This window comes from Dendronephthya gigantea, unplaced genomic scaffold (genome assembly GCF_004324835.1).
Source record: "Dendronephthya gigantea isolate DGI-Jeju-01 unplaced genomic scaffold, DenGig_1.0 000019F, whole genome shotgun sequence".
Classification (NCBI taxonomy): Eukaryota; Metazoa; Cnidaria; class Anthozoa; order Malacalcyonacea; family Nephtheidae; genus Dendronephthya; species Dendronephthya gigantea.
In genome coordinates this window covers 1634674-1656938 of record NW_021163029.1, presented here as the reverse complement: position 1 = coordinate 1656938, position 22265 = coordinate 1634674, and the positions used below count along the sequence as shown (strand labels likewise).

Genomic DNA, 22265 nt, shown 5'->3' with positions numbered 1-22265 from the left:
GAATGGGAAAAGCCGGAATCTGTAAAACCAGGAATGGGAAAAGCCGGAATCTGTAAAACCAGGAATGGGAAAAGCCGGAATCTGTAAAACCAGGAATGAGAAAAGCCGGAATCTGTAAAACCAGGAATGGGAAAAGCCGGAATCTGTAAAACCAGGAATGAACGTTATGTTTATGTTCTTTTGATTTTGATCATATTCACAACATTAGAGCGTGTTTGTCCTACGGGGCGACTGGTGTTAATTAACAAACGGGAACAGACTGTAGCATTGTTGTTATCATACATATTTATGAATAGACTATCTAAAATTATTATCATATCAACATTATTATGTTTGTTATTATATACATATTCAGTTTTATGATTTTATTTTAAAGAGGTGTTCAAAAGGGTTTTATATAATCATTCTTTTTATTTTCTAGGACGACCTCATAGTTTCGACCCTTTGGAAGAGAATATCGAAGCCAATACGTCGGAAGATGGGTTTTGGTCACCAGGTTAATCAGTTACCACCTCATCTCCGGCTGTTTGCGAATGGTGTACACAAGGTCAGACCTCCTCCAGGATTCCCTCTTAATATGAACCCTTAGGTAAGAACAGCATGTTTTTTACTATGTTTTCTTTTAAGAATCGCATGAAAAGCAGTTTTCCAAATTTAACTGCATAAAACGTGTATGACCTGCTTCAATTGCGGTTTGCCGTGAAGTGTGGGATGCAAGAGCAGTTATTTATTCATTTCAGATTTGTGTTGTTTTTTATTGTTTACTATTCCCAGTTAGACACATATATAACAATGCAAGTCAAGTCTTTTCAAATATTTTACATTTGCAGAACCGAAAAAAATAAGAGTTCTGGGGCAGAATATATAGATTGATATATAGATGGTGCAGAATATATGTAGAATAATAATTTTTGTGACTACAACTATATATATTCTCTTTCAGAGTCCAATTCACCTACCCGGTCCCTATGGCCCCCCTTCTATTCCCGCAGTTCCTCAAAATGTTGCTCACTGTCTTCTCAACCACCACACTTCCCGCGACCTGTTTATCACTCCAATCCAGGTACGTTCTTGTTTATTTTCGGTTCATTTAATCATCCCTCCTTTTTTTATTTATTTTTATTTCTTTTATAAATTTGCCATGTTAAAAAGTTACAATGAACTACACATAAACTACAAATGAACTACACACATGCAATGGCTGGAATCACCACACAGAGATATATGTCTCCAATAATGGGGTTCCACAACTTACTTACAAATAGACAGACAGACAGACACAAACATACACATATAAGCAACTTAACAAATTTATAGGAATTTCTCGATACATGAAGAAACTATAATAACTTATATCAAGTGAAATGATTTAATCGAAACCGAAGTCAAGATTCGTAAATGTTAATTGAATTAAATTTTGGTTAGAGAAGAAAATCGCGGATCAGTCATGTATTGAGAAAGTGCCATAAATTGCAATGTTTGCAGCAGGGTCTTGTTGAAATGATCCGTAAAGGCCGAGTTGTGTGACATTTCACACAAACAGACTTGAAAGTTTTAGGATCATCTTGATTGTAAATTCGTTCCGTCAGATCTGCATAGTATTTCATTAAAAGTGCTTTGAATGACCCAAGGGATATAGAGATATCTCTCACAGAACATGGAAGGGTGTTCCAAACGTTGGCAGCTCTGATGTAGAAGCTGTTTTAAAACTGACATTCGACTCTTGGCTACATTTAACAAAATGCCATTTGACGTACTTGACTTCCTTGTTTCTCGTAAAGATGGCTTTTTACAAATATGATTGTCCGAGTTGTTTTTGACGCAGTTGTTTTTGTTTTTGAGTACGTAAACTATGTCTAAATACTCATGCCAGTAGCACAGAGGGATGATTCCAACAGTCATCATTCTCTCCCTGTACGAGATATTGGTTTTATATGGCAATGATAGTATGAATTTAGTGGCTCGTCGTTGCACTCGTTCAATTCTTAGTAAATCTTAGTATTTCTGAATGAATGATCCTCTTTAATAATTGTGGTTTCCAAAGCTGAATTTGATCCCTTTTCTAGCATTTTTAGAACGGTTGAAATATCACTATCCGGTGGATACCGCTATTCGGCTTTCATACAACCGGCCCCTGTGAAATACCTTTATTATTTGTTTGGTCAGCTGTTTTTTTAGTTTATTTTCTTTTAAAATGAGATATTGGTCATCTCATTACCACACATCTCACTTATTAGGTTAGAGGGTTATAAATATTTTTGATACATTGGACAAATAATGTATACAAATCTTGATCACGATTTAACGTATCGCCACATAAATCTGCGACGTATGAAGGATAATGGTGTTTTCTTCTTCCATGGGTGGGGAGGCTGGATTTTAGTTGTCCGCTCATATGGTCTCCGTTTTCGTTCACAAACTCAACAGAATGATTGACGGTTTCGTGGATATAGCCGTATGGGCGTATGCATGCTAAAACGCATGCAAAGTATAATCTTAAAATAGAGATCTAATTTGCATGTATTATATCAATTACTTGGTTCACTCCTTTATTAAAAGTCGGCTAGGATTTTGAATGTTTTAATATAACAACGGTAGGAAAATAAGAAGTGAATAGTCAAGCTTTTTGTGGAATATATCGTAATATGATTAAGCGATGCCCACGCAACCAGGCAGGCATCATTGTTTGGAGGGCTTTTAGGGCACGAGTTTACCACGCCTTATGGCGCGTAAGCCTTCAAAGCGCGCGAAAAAAGTGAAATATATGCGGTTTTTTCACGAAATTGGAATACTACTAGCTATATCATTACAAAATCTGACAGGATCATTTTTTCTATAGCTCATTGTGGAAAATTTTTGAAAAGCGTAGGCTGTTACCATGGTTCGTGGTCCTTAATACTATATAACGTGAGATACAACAGATAAAGCCACTCAGCTTGAATGCATCTTTCTGTGTTTGTAAAAATGAAAAGAATTCAGTGATAATCCGTAATTTGAGTACGCTCTGTTGTATCAGCTGATATTTATCATTTATATCCATCAGATATAAAAATATATCAGATAACAAGATTGATTCAGTAGAAGCTATATGTACCCTTGACTATGTCTATGATTAATTATTTAAGCTTAAGACTGTAGCTCCTGATTGTCATTGTCCAATTCGTAACTCAGGAACTAATGAAGTTTAAACCAAACCCGTCATCTAAGCAGCTCCGTTACTATCCTCACTTAAAAAATTCGCTCGCGGTAGGAAAAAATATTACATTTTAGATCATAGGCAGCCCAATGGCGAATGGTTTTATTTTTTATTTGAAATAAAAACGCACACTTTGATGAAATAGACAAATTATGTCATTTATTTACATGCTTATGACTTATGTCCTTGGGCTTGTCTATAATTTACATGCTTATGTACTTGTATAATTTACATGCTAATATGCGTGTCTGACAATGTTCAGGCAACGGTAGGCATTATAATTTATAGTATAATATATCGTATAGGATATATCATGTCATATAGTCAAGGTCGCTGGTGTAAAGTATTCCCTTATAGCTAGAATATGCAAATTTTGTTCACCCTGTTGTTTGCCTTAGTTTAAGTACTTTGAAAACAAAAACTTCACCGTAGTTCTCAGGCTGTACCGGTTGTTCGTTGTGTTATCTTTAAACTTCCCATACTGAGCTAATATTTGACAGATTTGCAGAGAATATATCAATATAATAAAAGTTTAAATATATAAAGTCTGCCTATGTAATATATTCCTTTCGTGCATCTCGAATTCAGCGATTTTTGTTCAGTGTCAGGAAGATTTCTTGAGCACAATTTTTGAGCACACGTATCACAGTACTGTGGCTTAATCCTACGCGTAATGCTTCTTACCCGTAGGATTAAACAGCAGTACTCTGGTACGTATTCTCGTAAATGATTTTAAATATTAATTTTGTATAGCAAACCAACAATTTGATGCTTTGGTGAAATAAGTTCTACCAAAAAATAAATTAGAAATAATACCGCGGGTATGTTAACTATTCATTTCGAGCAATAAAATAATTGTAATTTTCTGAAGGAAGTTGTATAGAAAATACCAAACACAAAATACGTATCTAAATACAATTCATACATGTCTAAATTTTGACATAATGCAAATGCCATATAAGTGGTTTGACGGTCTGAAAAAGTTTGGCATGATTGAATAGTTTATTCTTTCTTCGAAGACAGTGTTTCCATGCAGCGGCAGCAGCGGCAATATATTAATACAATGTTGGCAACGTCAAATCTATGATAAAATATACATCTCGCCTAGATATCGATCGAAGATCAGGTATGGCTGTCAGCCGCTGTCATTGCTGCCTTTTCTCAATGTATCTAGGAGTGGACCGAGTGGTAATAGTACACGATGCAAATGACTATAGCTCATCAGTAGCTCAAAATTGTGAGCCCACGCAGGCTTGGTCCGGTATCCAATTTAAAAACTTTTACGTGGCCTTATACAAAAACTACATATTTGACTGGTTTTCAAACAGCCAGGTTTTACAAAAATCAAGTTCAAAATCAAAGATTGCAGTGAAACAGGTAGTGAAACAGGTAGTGCCGGGAACACGGATTATAATAATCAAACAATTAAACCAATTTGCTATATTTCATTTGATTAGACAGGCATCATGAACTTTTCTTATAAAATTGCTGAAACGGATGTCTCGATTAAAATGTAAAAAATAAAAAGCACTGATTTCAAATTTCAAACGCCTTCTAACCTTCGCAAAGACCACAACACTAAGCACTTGGTTAAAACGAGAAAATGTTTTCTATCTTCGTATTGGGGACGTTGTCCATTCTTGGCCTTAGTAAAGCATCTTGGCCAGATGGTAGGTATTGCCTTCCAATGCCTTCAAACCGAGTATGTCCATCGGGTTGGTCGAAAGGCTACAGGAGACACGACGTTGAAGATGACGACCAAAAAACGTATTGCGATGCAAGACGCCATGGCTGGGTCCCGTACAATTCGAATTATTGCCATAATCTCAGATGGGGATTTTGCTGCAAAACTCGGTCAAATTACCCTCCCACCAGGAAGACATGGCCCAAAGGAGCGTATTGCATTTTCAGATATGGTGGCCGTTGTCCTAGAGGATTTGCTACAGGTTAGGTGTGGGTAATGATTCGTATTAAATATAATATTTATCTTTTACACTAAAATCTAAAACCATTGCTAGCTATAAACATTACTGGTCCCTTCCCCCTAAAGTGCTTAGTTCGTTGTAATTCCTGCATCTACCCAGTTAAAACAGTTTTTATACCTCTCGGATAAAGGATATCATTACTGGGATGATGAAGATGATAATAATGTAAACAGTCGTAGCGGAGTCCTTCCAGATGGATGGTATGGTCGCGACACTAAAATTTACTTCTGCTGTCGTAATGATCCCGTAAAGCAATCTTTTAATCGAATCAACCGTCTGTATGGTCTTCCCAAATGTTCCGAAATGATACTAATGCGATACAAAGAAAAGTGTCATCCTCCTCAATCTGGTTATCTTGGACCTCATACTGGATACTTGCAGTGGGACACTGAAGACAATAGAAACAGAGACGAACATTTTGGCGTGTTTCCTGACACCACAAAGAGTAGCGGCAGAACCTTTGGTAGCGGAATAGTTATCCAATTTTGTTCCTACACATCGTACTATCATTGCTGAGTGATTTGCAGTTCAGCTAACTTTTGATTCTCTACTATTTGATTACAATAGCTTAGTTTATACGAAACACGAATATACTCTTGCTGTACAAAGGAGTTTTCTGATTGTACATGTATTGCAAAGTTGATTAAAAAATATACCGGACATAAAATGTTCTCAAGTTTGGTTGGTTTGTTACTTTTTATTGTGTTTTTTTATTTAGGTTAGATCAGGCCACAACAATAATAAAAGGCAAGATAATCCACAAAAGGGATTCAAAAAATCTTAGTTTAGCGACAATTTCAAACTGCAAAGCATTGATTACCAATCCCCTGTGAATTTGTTAGCCAAATCTTCTGGAGATTTGTCCGTTTTGCATGAGTGTATGTTTTTGTGAAATGAGCGTTTCTAATTGCAAAATTGGTAGTCCTGAAACCTAAAAATGGTCAGTTAAAGGTTTTTAAGACAAATTCTTCTAGAATTTCAAAATTCTTAATTTAAAACGTGGAACTGACCCACTGAGAATGCTCATGCCCAATATTGTAGATATCACTGCATGCATGTTTATTGTCGTTTAGCTCCAATCGTTCACTGCTGGAATCGGTTTGCCGATTCAAAATACTTCTTACTTTGCCTCCTCTTAAACATTCGTGGAAACATCCTACAAATTTGGTGGGGTAATAATTTCTATCAAAGATGGTGTTTATTGACGACCACCTAGGCTTCTACTGATACTACTTTGACTGGATAGCTAGTATAGTGATAAAAATTGTATGTAAAGAATACGCACAGTCATATTCGGCTTGTACTGACCGAGAGATGGCGGATAATAGTTTCAATCTTGAAGTTTAGAACGATTTTCGTTTATTTTTTGTGCCCTTGCCTCAGGTGTTTACCACCGTTTCTGTCGGTCTTTATCCGTTGTTTCTGTTGGCGCTTGAGTTTCCTCCAACGATATAATTATACGATACTTTGATACTTTCCAACTTCCATGTGCCCACATAACAAACTCGTAGAGATTTTATATTTGCATTGGATATAGTAGCTTGGTATTAGACCAAAAAGAAACTAAATAGGGCGTAAAACTAGTTGAACGTCAATAAGTTTTCGTACAAAGACTGACATTCAGTGGAAATGTTATTTATTTTGATATCCAAAAAACGTTTTACACTTTACCAGTCGGTATGGAAACAGTTTAAGTGCAGTAAAGTGTTTGCGAAAGTCGAAGTGTACTTAAAAATAATGCTAACTCATGGAATAAACTATAAGCTTTTTAAAATGCTTTCATTCAAGCTAGGGCTAATCGGAATCTAACGCTATATAAGCAATCTTTTTATTCTGGTTGATTATTGCTTGGTGCATGTGCAACCAAAGTATTCTGAAAACTCTTTTTTAGTATAGATTAACAAAAAAAGGTTTTATCTTACGTCAACTGTTTTTAACAAGACAAAATAGTTGTAACTCAATCGAAAAGGTAGACAATTTATTTATTGCTTTAGATTAGGGAGTATACTCGACACTATTGACCGAATTCAAAACCTTCGGTGACCTAAATGGGTGCGTGAAAGATTTTCAAGTTTGAAGGACACTTGAAAATTATTGTCAAGCACAAAGGCAATATAACATCATCCGCTTTGCTCTATATTCGTTCACAAGAGTAGCACAAAGTTCATTGTGGTCCAAACCCTGCGACCCACCGCCCACGTGTTGTCGAACTGACGGGCATGCATGCATGCGAGCTTCATATTAAGTTCATATTTAAGCTGTCATTGCAATAGTGGTCTCAAATCTTCGTTATGAATTTGTGATTTTTCTGTAGACATTATTTCTCCTATTTTAAATAGTTTGACATTTTATACTATCTCATCTTTGACGCCACTTCACTCAACCTAACTTTAAAAACTGAAATAATGAGTTTGCAAAACAATGTTATTCGGAGTTTGTTTTGCTTAATCATTGTTTGAATTCAATATTAAAGTACGTATGTCCGTAATGATATAGACGATGTGTGTTTGCTCACTAAAATGTGAAAGATATCGATGTTCAATTTTTTTGCAATGTGCAAAGTGTAAGGTATGAGGTTGATAGCGTGCTAATCGCTGCTGATGCTTCAAAATCGGGCTGGGGAGCTGTTTGCAACAACCGACAAACTGGCTGAAAATGGTCTTCATTGGAGGCCGGTTTACACATTAATGTTTTAGAGCCGTTTTAGCCGTGTTTTGTGCTATTTTAAAAATCCCTTTGTCGTTTTGGCCGTAACAAATTGATCAAACCTCTTTCTGATAATGCCACTGTATAATATGACATAAACCATATCTTAACAACATGGGTGGCATGGTACCAGATCTGAACTGTCAGTGTGACCACACTGGTGTGACAGTCCAAATATGGCAATGGTGTTTGGATCGTCATTGCGTAATAGAAGCGGTTACTTGCCGGGCAGGAAAAATTATAGTGCAGACTTGTTATCACATGCGCTGGCATCTTGGCGATTAAAATCAATCGAGACAAAGATACAATTACTCAAATTAACCAATGAAGAAACGAACGGAATAATCGAGAAATGACATGTACCATTACTGGAAAGACTGCGAAAAGTATTAAGAACAAAGTTGGAAGAGGTTTTTTAGTTTAAAAGTCGAAATACAACAGCTCAAATTGCAAAAGGACGAGGATGAGAATGGAATTCGTGAGTGGACCGTGGATATCGATACCAAATTAGAAGTATTCGAAGAGAATGTAGCAAAACTCGAAAGCATAATCAAAGAGTTAAATTAAGAAACTCTAAAGCAAACGAAGCAAACATAAACAATTCGAAAAGGAGATCATGCAATTTGTGGAAGAAAAGTTCAGCAACGAATGGTGCTAATCTCCAGACCAGAGTCCGCGATCCATCGGGGGAAGACTCCTTCCCCCGATCGATCGCGGGCTCTGGTTTCGTTATTGGGTATGGTGTATGAAAAAAGAATCAAGGGAGCACGCCTTGCTCTACTGGGTACAAAAGAGCAGTGGCCAGGGGCGTAACTAGAACGATAATTGGGGGGGGGGGTGAATATTCATATATTCAGTTCTGCCCGACGGATTTCTATTGTAAACTATTGCAATTACAAAAGAAATCCGTAGGGCAGAACTGGATATATGAATATTCCCCCCCCCCAATTATCTTTTTAGTTACGCCACTGGCAGTGGCGTAGCCAGCCTGACGATTTTTGTCCCGCTATGTAAATTTCGAGTTATTATAATTATTCATTTCTTTAGAAATGTATTGTTTTTACAGTCAATGAACACCAAAATATTAGCACAGCGGGACAAATCGTCAGGCTGGCTACGCTACTGCCGAAGAGAAGTCAAACTCTGGTGAAAAACTCCCAGAACTCATTCCAGAACTCATTGAAGCACTAAGACAGTGGACGGTGAGAAATCCTATTGTGAACAGCAAGAAAGCCAGTGAAAAAAATCCAAAGAGATCTAAGAGCTTCCAAATAGAGCAGCGAGAATCTAAACCGTGTCCATGTGTGTACTGTGAAAAACCCGACCATAAACCACCAGAGTGCACGAATGTGGTTACTGTAGCCGATCGGAAGAACGTCCTTTCAACAATACAACGATGTTTTAACTGTACCGGACAAAATCATAAAGCATCAGAATGTCGAAGCTAATTTAGATGTCGTAAGTGTAAGCGAAGGCAATCAAGGCATCACACCTTGAAAAGTCAGTCTCTACTTCTTGTTGCTACGGGCGAAGGAGTAACCTACCCTGTAGAAGTACAAAAGCACAGCCAGACCTCCACGTGTAAAGACAAGTTTTTAATCTAAAATATGTAATAAACTCTATACAATAGCTGCCATATTTATACCCTCGACTTGATGTTAATTACCATACTAAAATATGCACTACTTCCACTATAGTAGAAGTACATAGAAATAGAATCCAGTGCAGAGCTCTGTTAGACACTGGAGCAGGAAGCTCGTATGCTTCGGCAACCCTTATTTCTCGTCTAAATAAACCACCTATTCGAAACGAATATCGAAGAATTGACATGATGATGCAAACAAGCACTAAAATTATAGAAGTTGACGTTGAAGGGCCCACAGTAATTGGTTTTCACTGTTGTGGTGTCCCTGCCATTCTTGTCCTTGTTTTGTCCAGACGCCTGTTTGACGTCCTGTCATTTGTATTGGCAAAGTTAACTAAATAAATGAATAAATAAATAAATAAATAAATAAATAAATAAATAAATAAATAAATAAATAAAGTTCACCAAATCAAGATTGATAGCTTGGAGGCGAACTTTATTCTCAAGACAGAAGTGATCAAAGTTGATCGTTATGTACTCCCTTACCTTGAAAATCCTAGATACAAGGAGAAGATTGCCAAACATGAACACCTCAAAGGGATCAACATCCGAGATGAAGATGACAAGCATGAGTTACCCGTGCATCTCATTCTGGATACAGGCGAATACGCAAGAATCAAAACTGAAACCCAACCACGGATTGGCGAACCTGGAGAGCCAACTCGGTTTCGCTGGACCCTCATCTCGCCTGGAAAAGAAATGGATTTGACAAACATGTTCCAAACCAAACCTCGACCATAGACTATGAAAACCTGGGTAAACTTGATGTACGCGTTTAAAGAGCAGTTAAACCGACGTCCAGATGGATCATAATAATAAGACAGGACTTCGTTTGAAAGGATGACATCCACCCATACCTATATAGCAATGAAAAGCAGCCTCGTATGATCGAGAGGTATGATGATGTCATCCATGATCAGTTTTCCCAAGGCATTGCAGAGAAATTGGCAGAGAAGGCCTTTGCATAGAATTTTACATTACACACAAGCCAGTCGTTCGCGACACGGCTGATTCAACGAAACTTCTGATAGTATATGACGCCTCTGCTCGTGGGCATGAAAAGGCACCCTCCTTAAATGAGTGTCTAGAGACTGGACCACCCTTGCAGAACTTACTCCAGAGTGTGTTAGTGAGGAATCGGTTCTCTCCAGTAGCCATTACGGGTGACTTGAAGCAAGCATTCTTACAGCTAGGTGTGGATAAAGGCTGAACATCCCGATCCACTGGTTTGAAGATTTAAGAACTAAAAAGGTGGAAGTATTAAGATTCACAAGAGCCCTTTTTGGCCTGGCGCCATCCCTCTTTCTCCTGGGGAGAGTGCTTGAACAGCATTTGCTACATTGTCAAGAAAGATTCCCATCTGAAGTAGAGGAAATCAAACAAAACCTGTACGTAGATGAACTTATTAGTGGAGGAAATATTTCCGCAGAAGTATTGCACTTGAATTACTTAAATGGCACTCCAATGATCCCGATCTGGAAACAACCAACCCGTCCATCCTCGATCAAGAACAAAATTACGCGAAAAAGTGCCTCGGAGTGAAACGGCATGAAGCGAAGCTACTAGATCTGGCCTGGATTAAGACGAAAGATACCATCGCTGTGAAGGTGGGCCTAAGTGTCTCAACCAAAAGCAGAGCCAACAAAGCACGTATACCTTGGAACTGTTGCGAGAATATATGATCCACTTGGACTAGTGTCGCCGATCACACTCAATGGGAAAATGCTTTACCGAGACGTATGCAATGTTCAGAAGACTTATAACAAGTAGATACCCCCATCCTATTAACCCTTAACCATTGGTTGTGTTGGGAAAAGTCACTGCCTGAATACGTCACAGTTCCAAGAAGTCTCGTGAAAAATCGGGAAGAAATTGAGGAGATCCAACTTCACGCATTCAGCGACGCAAGTGGGAAAGGTGTTTCGACAGCGGTCTACGCAGCGCAGTGGTACATCAATCTAGCGTTGTTAGTCAAGGCCTAATTGCCTCGAAATCCGGCTTAGCGAATCAGGGTTTGGCTATTTCTAGACAATTAAGAGCTGGTGTCTATAATATAATAATAATAATAATAATAGATTTTATTTACCGCCTTTGGCAAAGAATTACAGCGGTATTACATTAAAAATATTATAAGAATTTACATCGATCAGTTCTATAAAATTTTTAAAAATTTTTCCTATATCTAAACTTGGGTATATATACTCTATTTATATTTATAAAACTGCTTTGTAAAAATGCATGCAAGTATGACTATTTTAGTTAATTAGTTTTTACTATGTACATTAAAATACCTCAGCCAGGCAGCTCTCTGTATATATAAAAGATTGTTTATGTCTATCTGTCGATGAAAAAGGCGCCGAAAGAGGGTTACAGCCTGTTCTTAGATTGTGTTCATTTTCATTTGTACCACAGATCAGTCTCTTGCATGGATGATTTTCTGAATTTAGTATATTTTCATACTCTTTACTTGTTAAATAGTTTTTCCTTGATGCAAGTGACTCGATTTTATTCCTTGGTAATCCAAAAATATATAGACAGCGGTTTTGTACTCTTTTGATGTCCTCCTTTAGGTAATCTGGTATGCCTGCCCACATTGGCACCCCATATTCCAGGATGGGTCTTATCTTTGTACAATAGGTCATTAGTCCTATATCACTTGGAAGATTTGCTTTTATACAAGCCCTCACAAAATAGATTCTTTTACTTGCCTTTTTAATGATATCTTGTACATGAGATTTCCATTTAAGGTCGTTTTGCATGGTGACCCCAAGAAGTTTGAATTTTTGTGACTATGTTTTCAGGATGTAGATTTCTCACAGATCTTGTTGTTGCCTTACTTTGATTTCCCTGATATGTTGGTGTGAAAAGGATGCATTGGTGGTCAGATCGACCCAGGGGGGGAAGATGTTGCATTTTGTTGTAGAGTTTGGACACATTCGTAAGGAGTTGGTCCAGAGTATTTGAGCCACGAGTAGGGGCAAAAACTGCCTTCCGCAAATTGAACCTTTCACAAATTTGACTTGGGTTCAGATGATTAAAGTCTCCTGTAACTACTATGGCCGCTGATGGTCTATCCTTAAGTATGGAGTCGAGACATTTTGTTATATATTCCGTGAATTCTTTGGCCTCATTAGCAGACTTACTCGGGGGGAAATATACTCCAGCAGTGATTAGGCAGCTATAAGGTCTTCGCATTCTCGTTGGATTATGTATAAGCCAGAGCACTTCCATATCATTTGTCTCAAGATGGTGGAGTCTTTTTGCTGGTATAGAGTTATGTACATAGGCAAGAATGCCGCCCCCAGGGGTAGGTCCATGCATCTTTACGATATATATTAAAGGACTTTCCGATGTTTACCACCGATGAAGGATGCTTTCTGATAGCCAGGATTCTGTTACTATGGTGATGTCAGCGTTGTTTAACTCAATGCGCACATGGGTACCAATTTAGTACACAACATGAAAGAAGCACTAACTGGGTTCCCCGTAACTAACGTGTTCGGGTGGCTTGACAGCTTCACTGGATAGCAGTGGCGTAAAAAAAATAATCTTGCACAATATGAATATATGAATATGTGCCCCGACAGCGTTTGCTCAGCCACTTGTTGGAAATCTTCCACGAGATCCGACTGAAGGATCGTGGCCATTTCAAGTTGTCGGCATTGATTATGCAGGACAGATATCGTAGCTACATTTTGCTTTATGCATGTAGTAAACTGTGCGCTTTATACTTAGAGTTGCTGCCTAACCTTACGACAGAAGAATGTATTTGAAGTTAAAAGTGCTTTATCGCCAGCCGTAGCCGGTGAAACCGAATCTACTCAGACAATAGGAAGACATTTGTAGCGGCAGGAAAGTGGTTAAAAAGAGCGATGAAAGACGAGAAATTACAAAACTAGTTGGCAAAGCAGAAGATATTGAAATTGTTTTAAACAATCGACCTTTGAGTAATGTTGTAGACGATATACAAATTCCAACATTCACCCAACAAACTATGATCGTTGGACGCCCAAACCTGTTCCCAGCATGGCCAGAAAATTCGGACATAATTAACATTCTACTTCCGCCTAAAATTGCATATGGTGTCAAAATAAAGCTTCGTGAGTTTATAGTAAACTGTAATGTGCACAGTACTAAACGCTAAAAATACACCTTTAGGTAGGTCAATTATAATTTGCCTTAATTACTCGTTGCAGAGCAAGTTAATCTTAATATTTTTATATAGTATTTCAAAATATTTTATCAGTATTCGTCCTGCATTTTCAAAAAAAAGTTTGATTATTTATCACGTTGAATACCATATAAAACAAAAACCGTAATAGCGTAGAAATAAAATAAAAATGCAGAGCCAACATAAACCTTTACCAGCAAAATATTACCTCAGGATCTTTAATATGACACGAATTACAAGAAACAACCAGGGCAAATTGCAAAGATGCAATGATTTTCTTAAATTTTGCGAAATTTAAGAATGCGCAATATAATTTATAGTTCTGCAAACGAATAATATTTGAAAAGATATGCAAATTTGCTACGGCAATCTGCATATTCGATGTCCGCAATTTCTGGCCATGAAGGGACAGAACTTGACGGTGACGACGACGCTGACGTGGCATTGAGAAAAAGGGCGAAGTACGTGCAACGGTGTAGGTCCGTTGCAATATTCTAAGGCGTTGAGGGAGCGGCATAACATAAAGAACCAAACCAGAGAGTTGAACGCAAAGGTTGGGGAAGTTGTTCTGATTAAGGGAGAGGAACGAAATCGCGGAAAATGGAAAATTGGACTGTTAGATGAGCTGATAAAAGGCAGGGACGGTGTCGTGCGAGCGGTACGGCTCCGGGTGGGTAAGTCCTTTTTAGACCGACAATACAACATTTGTATCCACTAGAGTTGTCGTGTGATCGAAAGAAACTGGTCGACCTGAATGCGACGGATGAAAAATTCAGACCAAAAGACAGGCGGCGACGTTAGCGAAAGAGAACATTCAACTCGAACAGATACGTAGAGACTATACACGGCGTTAAAAAGTGAACAATTGGCTTTCTGCCATAACTTCATAGTTAATGTTATTCATATTTACCTTTCAACACAGTCCAAAGTAAATAGGGGGAGAGTGTGTGATATTGAAAGAGTGAGATTAAGGGACATTGAGGGATAGGAAAAAAGAGAGGAACTCAAAAATGTCGGCAAAATAAATACGAGAGAGAGAGATCCTAAGTGTTACAGCTAAATTAAAACTAATTCATTACCCATCGTGGGTCAAGTTGTCGTTAACTTAAAGCTCTTTATAACAATAAATTATGTATTAAGGAACGTTTACATGCACTAATGAAATAAAAAAATTTAGTTGAGCACAACTAATCATTGTGTCCCTTTTACTAATGCTCGATACTAGCGATTGACTCGAACAACTCGCCATTCGTGCCCAATACGGGCTCGCAGTCGCGCTACTCGTTATACTCGCGAGTGTCACGCACAAGTCTTCCGTCAAGTTATTTACCGTATGTATATGCTTATGTAAATTGATTTATATATAAAAACAATTAGTCCAAACAATCGAAATTTGAAAATGAGAATTTATAACAGATGCGACAAGGCTTCAAGACCTAATTCTATTACACTTCCTAATTCTCGTAGACCTCTAGACCTAATTCTTCTATGTTTAATTGTATATCGCAAGCGCCATAAAGAGTTGCCGATGACACGTCACTTGTTCATTATATTACCCCTTTTTAAAAAACGCTAGGCGTACTTTAAGGAAAATCAGAATCAAAGCAAAACTCATTCACTTCAATATTGCGAAAAGTATATAAAAGTTAAAGTAATATACTGACTATAATGAACGCAAAATATAGTAATAAAATGTCCAAGCATACATTTATAGTCGCACCCGTTATTTTTATTAAAGTTCCAGCCAATCTATTTCTACAATTTCAGAACACCATAAATAGTGCATATATATATATGTATATATGACATTCGTCGATTGTTCTGTAACTACTTTCAACTTGAAAACCAACTCACAACCTAAAGAAAAGTACAAAGAAAAACTCATTAGGACGACTATAAAAAACAATGGAAGAGAGTAAGAGCTAAAAAGTTTTTATTAATGATAATAATTTTCGTGTTGGTTTTCATGAAATTGAACAGTAGTGTATTCAAACGTTCAAAATGAAATGTTTGATGTAAAAAAACACTCCTGATTCCAGGGGGAATATGATCGCAGTGTTAACCTAACATGAAAAAGGTGTTGGAGAACACTAAAGATGTGTTATCCTAAATCGCACACCATTTGCGTGTAGCTATAGGCATGAGACGAGCATCTCTACACCATGCTCGCGCTCCTATAACACTTTCTTGGTGTAAAAATAAAAAAAAACTTACTTACACAAAGTTTAGTGTACCTGTCCCACATCTTAGTTTCAGTCTTAGCGGCAACAGTTTGCTCCTAAAAGACACGAATATGCGTAGGGCAATGCGCCATAGTCTGCGCAGGTTGGACTATTTTGATAGAAAGGTATACAAAATCCACCATGTGTTTCGCAATCAGTTATTTCTATAAGAAATTAATGTTGTAAAAGTTATGCCTGCAGTAGCAGATATACATGCAATGATTTGTACAACAAAATATTTCCATTATTCTGAAAATTTTGCATGACGAATACTTACGATGGCTGTCTTTATCATTAAGGCTCTTACGTCTTGACATCAAATTTCCCCGCGAAAATTCAAAGACCACGAGAAACAAACAGATCATCAATAAACCTTTCATCACCATCTAAAAGATAAACACCACAATTACTTGCGGCGCGCGCTTTATAGACGGAAGGCCCCTTCCTTGATGAGATCCTTCATTCCGCGGTGTATAAGACTAGAAGAATTTTCAGAAATTGCTTAAATCCTGTTTATGTATGTATGGATCACATTACTTACTAACTTTAAAACAAAAGGGGGGAATATAATTACGTCGATGCCGAATACGTCATGGGAAAAAGTCTTATAGGAATGAATGCACTCACCGAACGCCCACCCGCCCACGTTTCGACATGCAAAACAACTTCAAGCAGCCTCTTATCGTTATTTATCGACCACCTGATTATTATATTATACACTCTATCTGAAATATCAAAACGATATAGCACATTACTGTTATAAACTCAGAACACAACTCAGGTGTGTGTGGATACATATATTAAAGAAGATTCCGTCGACTACATACAGCAGAATATTTACACGAGTTTATATAGCAAATCTTTTTGGGTTTTTTACTTGATTAACATAACAATACTTAATTGTTTAATTCGCATAATGAGTTTATATTAGTTTCGCCTATAACTACAATATATGTCAATAATGATCTCACAACATCCCTTTCTTCCCTCAACTTTGGAATCGATCCGGCAGATAAACTTCACGTCCTCGGCGCGTCACATAAACAGGTTGTCTGCCACATTGTGGATTGATTGACTGATCTACTACTTTGTCACAATCGTCTCTTGTCTCTGCTAGTTCTCCTTTCTCAAACTGCGATGTCTTGCGTACGATCTTGAAATGTGACTTGTCTCGCACGAACACTTTCCCATCATCAAATCGAGCTGTTACACCGTGTCCATGTATCTGGGTTACTCTACCCGGAATAATACTTAGTGGATCTGTTCGCCTGTTCTTCATGAGAACCCTGTCTCCAACAGCAATTCTGGACTTTTTCACATTTCTACGCTTATCGTGATATCTCTTGGACTTGAGTTTATACGAAGCATCATTCTTTCTGACTTCACAATCATATTCGTGCTTGAATGCATCTGATATCTCCGGCAATACACCAAGTCTCATTTTTCTTCCAAACATGAGCTCGAATGGACTTCTCCCTGTAGCAGGATGCGGTGTGGCACGGTATGCATTTAACATTCCTTCAATCAGATTGCGGTATTTCTTCTTCTCTACTTTTGCAATCCGCTCCATCTTCTTCAGGTTCTGCATAAATTTCTCTGCTTCACCATTTCCTATCGGATGTCTAGGTTTCACAGGTTTATGTATGAATCCCTTCTCACGAGCATATTCACTGAATTCATGTCCATTGAACGGAGGTCCTCGATCTGACTTCAATTCTTTCACTGTTCCAAACGTTGAAAACCACAAATCCAGGATTGGTTTCACACATGAAAACGATGTGGATCTGCAGTAACTTACAACAGGGTAACGGCTGTAGAGATCATACCCGACCAGGGCATAAGTTCCATCCTTAAACGGTCCCTTGAAATCCACAGAAATCGTATGCCAAGGACCTGGCGGCAATGGTGTTGATTGGAGCGGTTCGTCGTAGGTGCGATGATGGGTGAATTGACAGCTTTGACAATTTCGTACAATCTCTTTACATAGTTTGGCAATTCCAGGAAACCAGATCTTCTCCTGAAGAAGCTTCAGTGTGCGGGTTTCTCCTGAGTGCCCAATCTTATGCGCTTTCTGGACAAATTCTCTTTGACAACTGAGAGGGGGAATAACTTTATCTTTATACAGGATGATTTCTTCAACAACAGATAGGTCGGACGCTACTCCGAGAAATCTTGCAATTCTTCTATCATTTCTATGTCTTTTCCAAAGGTTATTCTGAATCACTTCTTTCAGGAACTGGTAGTCGCTATCATTTTTCGCGATTTTCGAAAGGTACACGTTTTCTTCAGAGACTACTGCTCGTAATCCTTCCTCCATCTCGTTCACTGATTTCACCGTGGGAACATCGTTATGATTTTTCGTCAGGTGTCTTGATCCATAATCAGCGATGTTTTCAGCTCCCTTTTGGTACTTGACCACATAATCTAGACCTTGTATGGCAAGAATCTGTCGCTCGATTCGTAACGGTGCTTTCGACGCTGGGTTATTAAAGAGATGCACAAGTGGTTTACAATCCGTGATAATCTCGAACTTTGGCGCACCAACCAAATACTTATAGAAGGCATCAGCACACGCAAATTTGATCGCAGCAGCTTCTAATTCGGTTTGTCCGTATCTTGTTTCAACATCAGTTAAAGCACGGTTGGCCACATGACACATTTTCCATTGTCCCTCGTCGTCTTGTTGGCATAGAATGGCACATAGTCCCCCTGGAACGTTGCTAGATTTTTCTGTCTTCTTTCCAGCATCGACGTAGATCCTCATTGGTCTATCAGGAACAAAATAGGCAAGGGTTGTTTGCTCCGTCAAACTGTTCTTTAGACTTTCGAAAGCTTCCTGTTCTTTAGGTCCCCAGGAAAAAGTTGATGTTGATTTCGTTAACTGTCGCAACGGTGCAGCAATCTGGGCGAAGTTAAAGATAAAACGAGACATATATCCCACCATTTGCAGAAAACTCCTTACTCCTTCTTTTGAGTTGGGTTCTCCACATTCTTGTAATGCTCTCACTTTTTTCTCTGATGGTTTGATTCCTTCTGCCGTAAATTTGACACCATAAAACTCAACTTCTTCCTTTCCAAATTCACACTTCTCTAATCTCAATGTCAATCCGTGGTCTTGCAGACGCGTCAGGACTAGATCGAGTGTTCGATTATGCTCGTCCCAGTTTTTTCCACCAATTAGACAATCATCTCGGTTACATTTCACATAAGGAATTCCCGCTAAAATCTCGTTTATTCGTCTGTCGAATTCATCTTGACTGGTTATCCATCCCTGCGCAAGCGTCTCATGCTTCAAATTCCCCCATGGCGTGGTCACGACTAAATATTTCTTGGATTCCTCGTCAACTTTCATTTGATGATAGCCATTATTCATATCCAAATGTGAGAACACTTTGCAATCGCCAAAGGACGCAGACAGCTCGTCTATTCGTAAACCAGGCACGATGCGAGTCCTTGATGCTCCTTTGTTAGCCAATCGGAAGTCTGCAGTGATTCGAACATCATGATCTCCTTTCGGCGTGATAACAAGTGGACTGGCATATGAAATTGGTTCTCCAGGTTTAGTCCAAGTCATTATCCCTTCTTCCACGAAGTAATCCAATTTCTTTTTGGTTCTTTCTGCGAGATGATGTGGCACGGGTCTTGGAGTTTGTATGACAGGTTGTGCATCGGGGTTCAGTTCGATGTGGGTAAGGATTGGTTCACCTGTTTCAGGATCTTTTAGTGTTCCTATGCCATGGAACATTTTCTTGTGCTTCTGCAGGATGTTTCTGAGTTCTTTCTTCTTGAGCGGTATTTCCTCTTCAGGTTTACACTTTCGTTCAGTGTCGTCACTTACGCCCGCATCGACTTTCTTAACAAACTCTCCCTCAGCGCTGTATTTAATCATACCGAGTTTCATCAGTGTTCTTTCGGATAACAAGGAGTGTTTATGGATACAATCTTCAACAATGTAGAGATCGGCGAGTGTCTCTGCGTTCTTGTTTGACATCCTTGCATCTTTAATTGTAGCTATAACTTAATTTCTTCACCATTCAGGGCGTAGATCTTCTGTTTTTGGCTTCTTAATCTGCCTCTCAACATCGGGATTTCCTTCATGAATTTTCTTGAAATCGCTTACGGAGATTAGATCAACGTCAGCGCCAGTATCTGGATCAACGATGATTTTTACTCCAAATATATGGACGGGTAATAAAATGTTGCTAGCATTTTGTCCTTTGACCGCCCGTATACCCAATTTCTCGCTAACACATCTGTAAAATTCGGGATCAGAATCAGATGAAGCAACACGGTCTAGTATAGAATCATTCGTCCCATGACCACCACACAATCCGGCAGCTTCGGCAGCTTTTACTTGCTTATTTCTGTTGTCCAATTTTCTCGAGAAACACTGTGCACTGAAATGACCAACCTTCCGACAGTTGAAACATTCTTTCTCGGCAGCTGGGCATATAGGGTGTGATCTATCACGTCCACACTTGGTGCAAGCTTTCTTCTCTTTTTCGTCATTCGAGAGTTTCCTCGGGTTTTCGCGATTTCTAAATGAATATAACTTCTGTGATTTCCTTCTCGCGAATCTTTTATTAGCTACTCTTCGCACTTCAAATTCGGGAAGTTCGCTCTTGATTTTCATTTCGTTTCTTTGTGCTTCGACGTCTTGCTTTGTAGTTGCATATTTCAAGAAGTTCTCAAGCGACCAATTATTCTCTAATGCTTTCGCTTGTAGGCTTTCATCTTTACACGTTAATATTAAACGATCTAGGATCATCTCATCATCCTGTCCGTGAAAATCGCATTCTTTAGCGAGTCGTCGAAGTTCAAGTTCATACTGTGCGATAGATTGGCCCGGTTGTCGAACGGCTTTGTTGAATCTAAATCTGGCGTGAAGTCTTGTGTTTGTTGCAACATATACATGCTCGATTTTAGCAATAAGCTTCTCGTATTCGTCAAGATCTCCCTCCGGTTCAGCTCCATTCTCGTCTATAGAAAGAATTCTATCCCCACCATGGACTAACAACGCTGCTTTCATGTCTTCAGGCTTTACGATGTCGAAGTATTTCATTTGAACTTCAAGTCTTCGTCTCCACAGTTTCCATTTGCATGTGGTTTCTAATATGTCTTCGTCTGGCTCGAATTCTTCAATTTTCAACGCTTTCCTCGATTTAGGAGGCATACTTGCTTAAGTGAATCCTCGTCGCCAATGTTATAAACTCAGAACACAACTCAGGTGTGTGTGGATACATATATTAAAGAAGATTCCGTCGACTACATACAGCAGAATATTTACACGAGTTTATATAGCAAATCTTTTTGGGTTTTTTACTTGATTAACATAACAATACTTAATTGTTTAATTCGCATAATGAGTTTATATTAGTTTCGCCTATAACTACAATATATGTCAATAATGATCTCACAACAATTACATAACCTAACTTGTAAATTTAAAACAAGAAGGTGGAAATTTATTCATGTATTTCTAGTTAAGAAAAATTCACTAATATAGCTTAATATATAACCGTGTAATCCTATCGCAAAGTCTCATCTCTTTCCTTCACGTTAATAATCGTTTTGAAAGGACATTATATAACATAGTTAGATGCATGCATGCGTTGGAGTGCCAAGATGAATGGAAATATCAAACAATAGATAGAAGCTTTACTCACTTTTCGTTGTAGTTTTTTTCCGTCTTCGGTAGCTAAATGTCTCCGTGTTGCCCGTGAAGTGAAATGAGCAGAAGCCCGGTTTCCTCAGCTATATGTAAAGTCGTTGCCAGGTTAAAAATATCATTTCAAATTTGCCTAGCAGTCATTGAATATATGTCATCTTTGCATTGGGCTAAAGCTCAAGAACAGGCTGTCTATTGTTAGCATATTTAACTAAATAGGAAAAAATTAATATAATGTATAAATCAAGCGCAATGACTAACTATAAAAGGAAAAAAAAATTATTCATCATGCAATAAAAGGTTATTGCATGAATTTGCAGCCTAAAACACAGATTATCTTATCGATGAAATAAAAAAAACCACTGTTGCTTAAATGAACCCCCTGCAACTAATCTCCCAGCTTCTGCTTTTTCGGTGTATATTCGACCACAAACGACAGAAGCGTATTCTTTAACTTGCCGATCAAAACATCGGAAATCAACCTTGCATGGGTACTGTTGTAACTGAAAATACGAATGACAATATATTTGTAGAGATGCATTTTCAATTCCAGCTTATTAATATAGCTGCGGTATTGATACATTTATGACCTATGAAATGGCCATATTCGCCATAGTAGTGTGCATGGCATCGGTGGCAAACCCGACCATTGAAAGTCTCCTACTACGTATA

The 22265-nt window shown here is 38.3% G+C and overlaps 1 protein-coding gene and 1 long non-coding RNA gene across 3 annotated transcripts; one reads left to right on the top strand and one right to left on the bottom strand.

Moving 5' to 3' along the window:
• The first annotated feature begins 946 nt into the window (after positions 1-946).
• LOC114521112 lies at positions 947-5852 on the top strand. Of its 2 annotated transcripts, XM_028541529.1 has the most exons (4): positions 947-1063; positions 4305-4573; positions 4658-5142; positions 5312-5852. In XM_028541529.1, exons 3-4 carry the CDS (start codon positions 4800-4802, stop codon positions 5695-5697), a joined length of 729 nt encoding a protein of 242 aa, XP_028397330.1. In that variant the 5' UTR covers positions 947-1063; positions 4305-4573; positions 4658-4799; the 3' UTR covers positions 5698-5852. The 2 variants fall into 2 exon arrangements, with proteins under 2 accessions (XP_028397330.1, XP_028397329.1); XM_028541528.1 differs by having other exon boundaries at positions 4305-5142.
• Positions 5853-15405: 9553 nt separating this feature from the next.
• LOC114521122 lies at positions 15406-16244 on the bottom strand. The gene is made up of 3 exons (XR_003686774.1): positions 16203-16244; positions 15922-16089; positions 15406-15560 (listed from the first exon to the last, which is right to left on the bottom strand). It is a non-coding gene; the product is annotated as an uncharacterized LOC114521122 (long non-coding RNA).
• Between the last annotated feature and the right edge of the window lie 6021 nt (positions 16245-22265).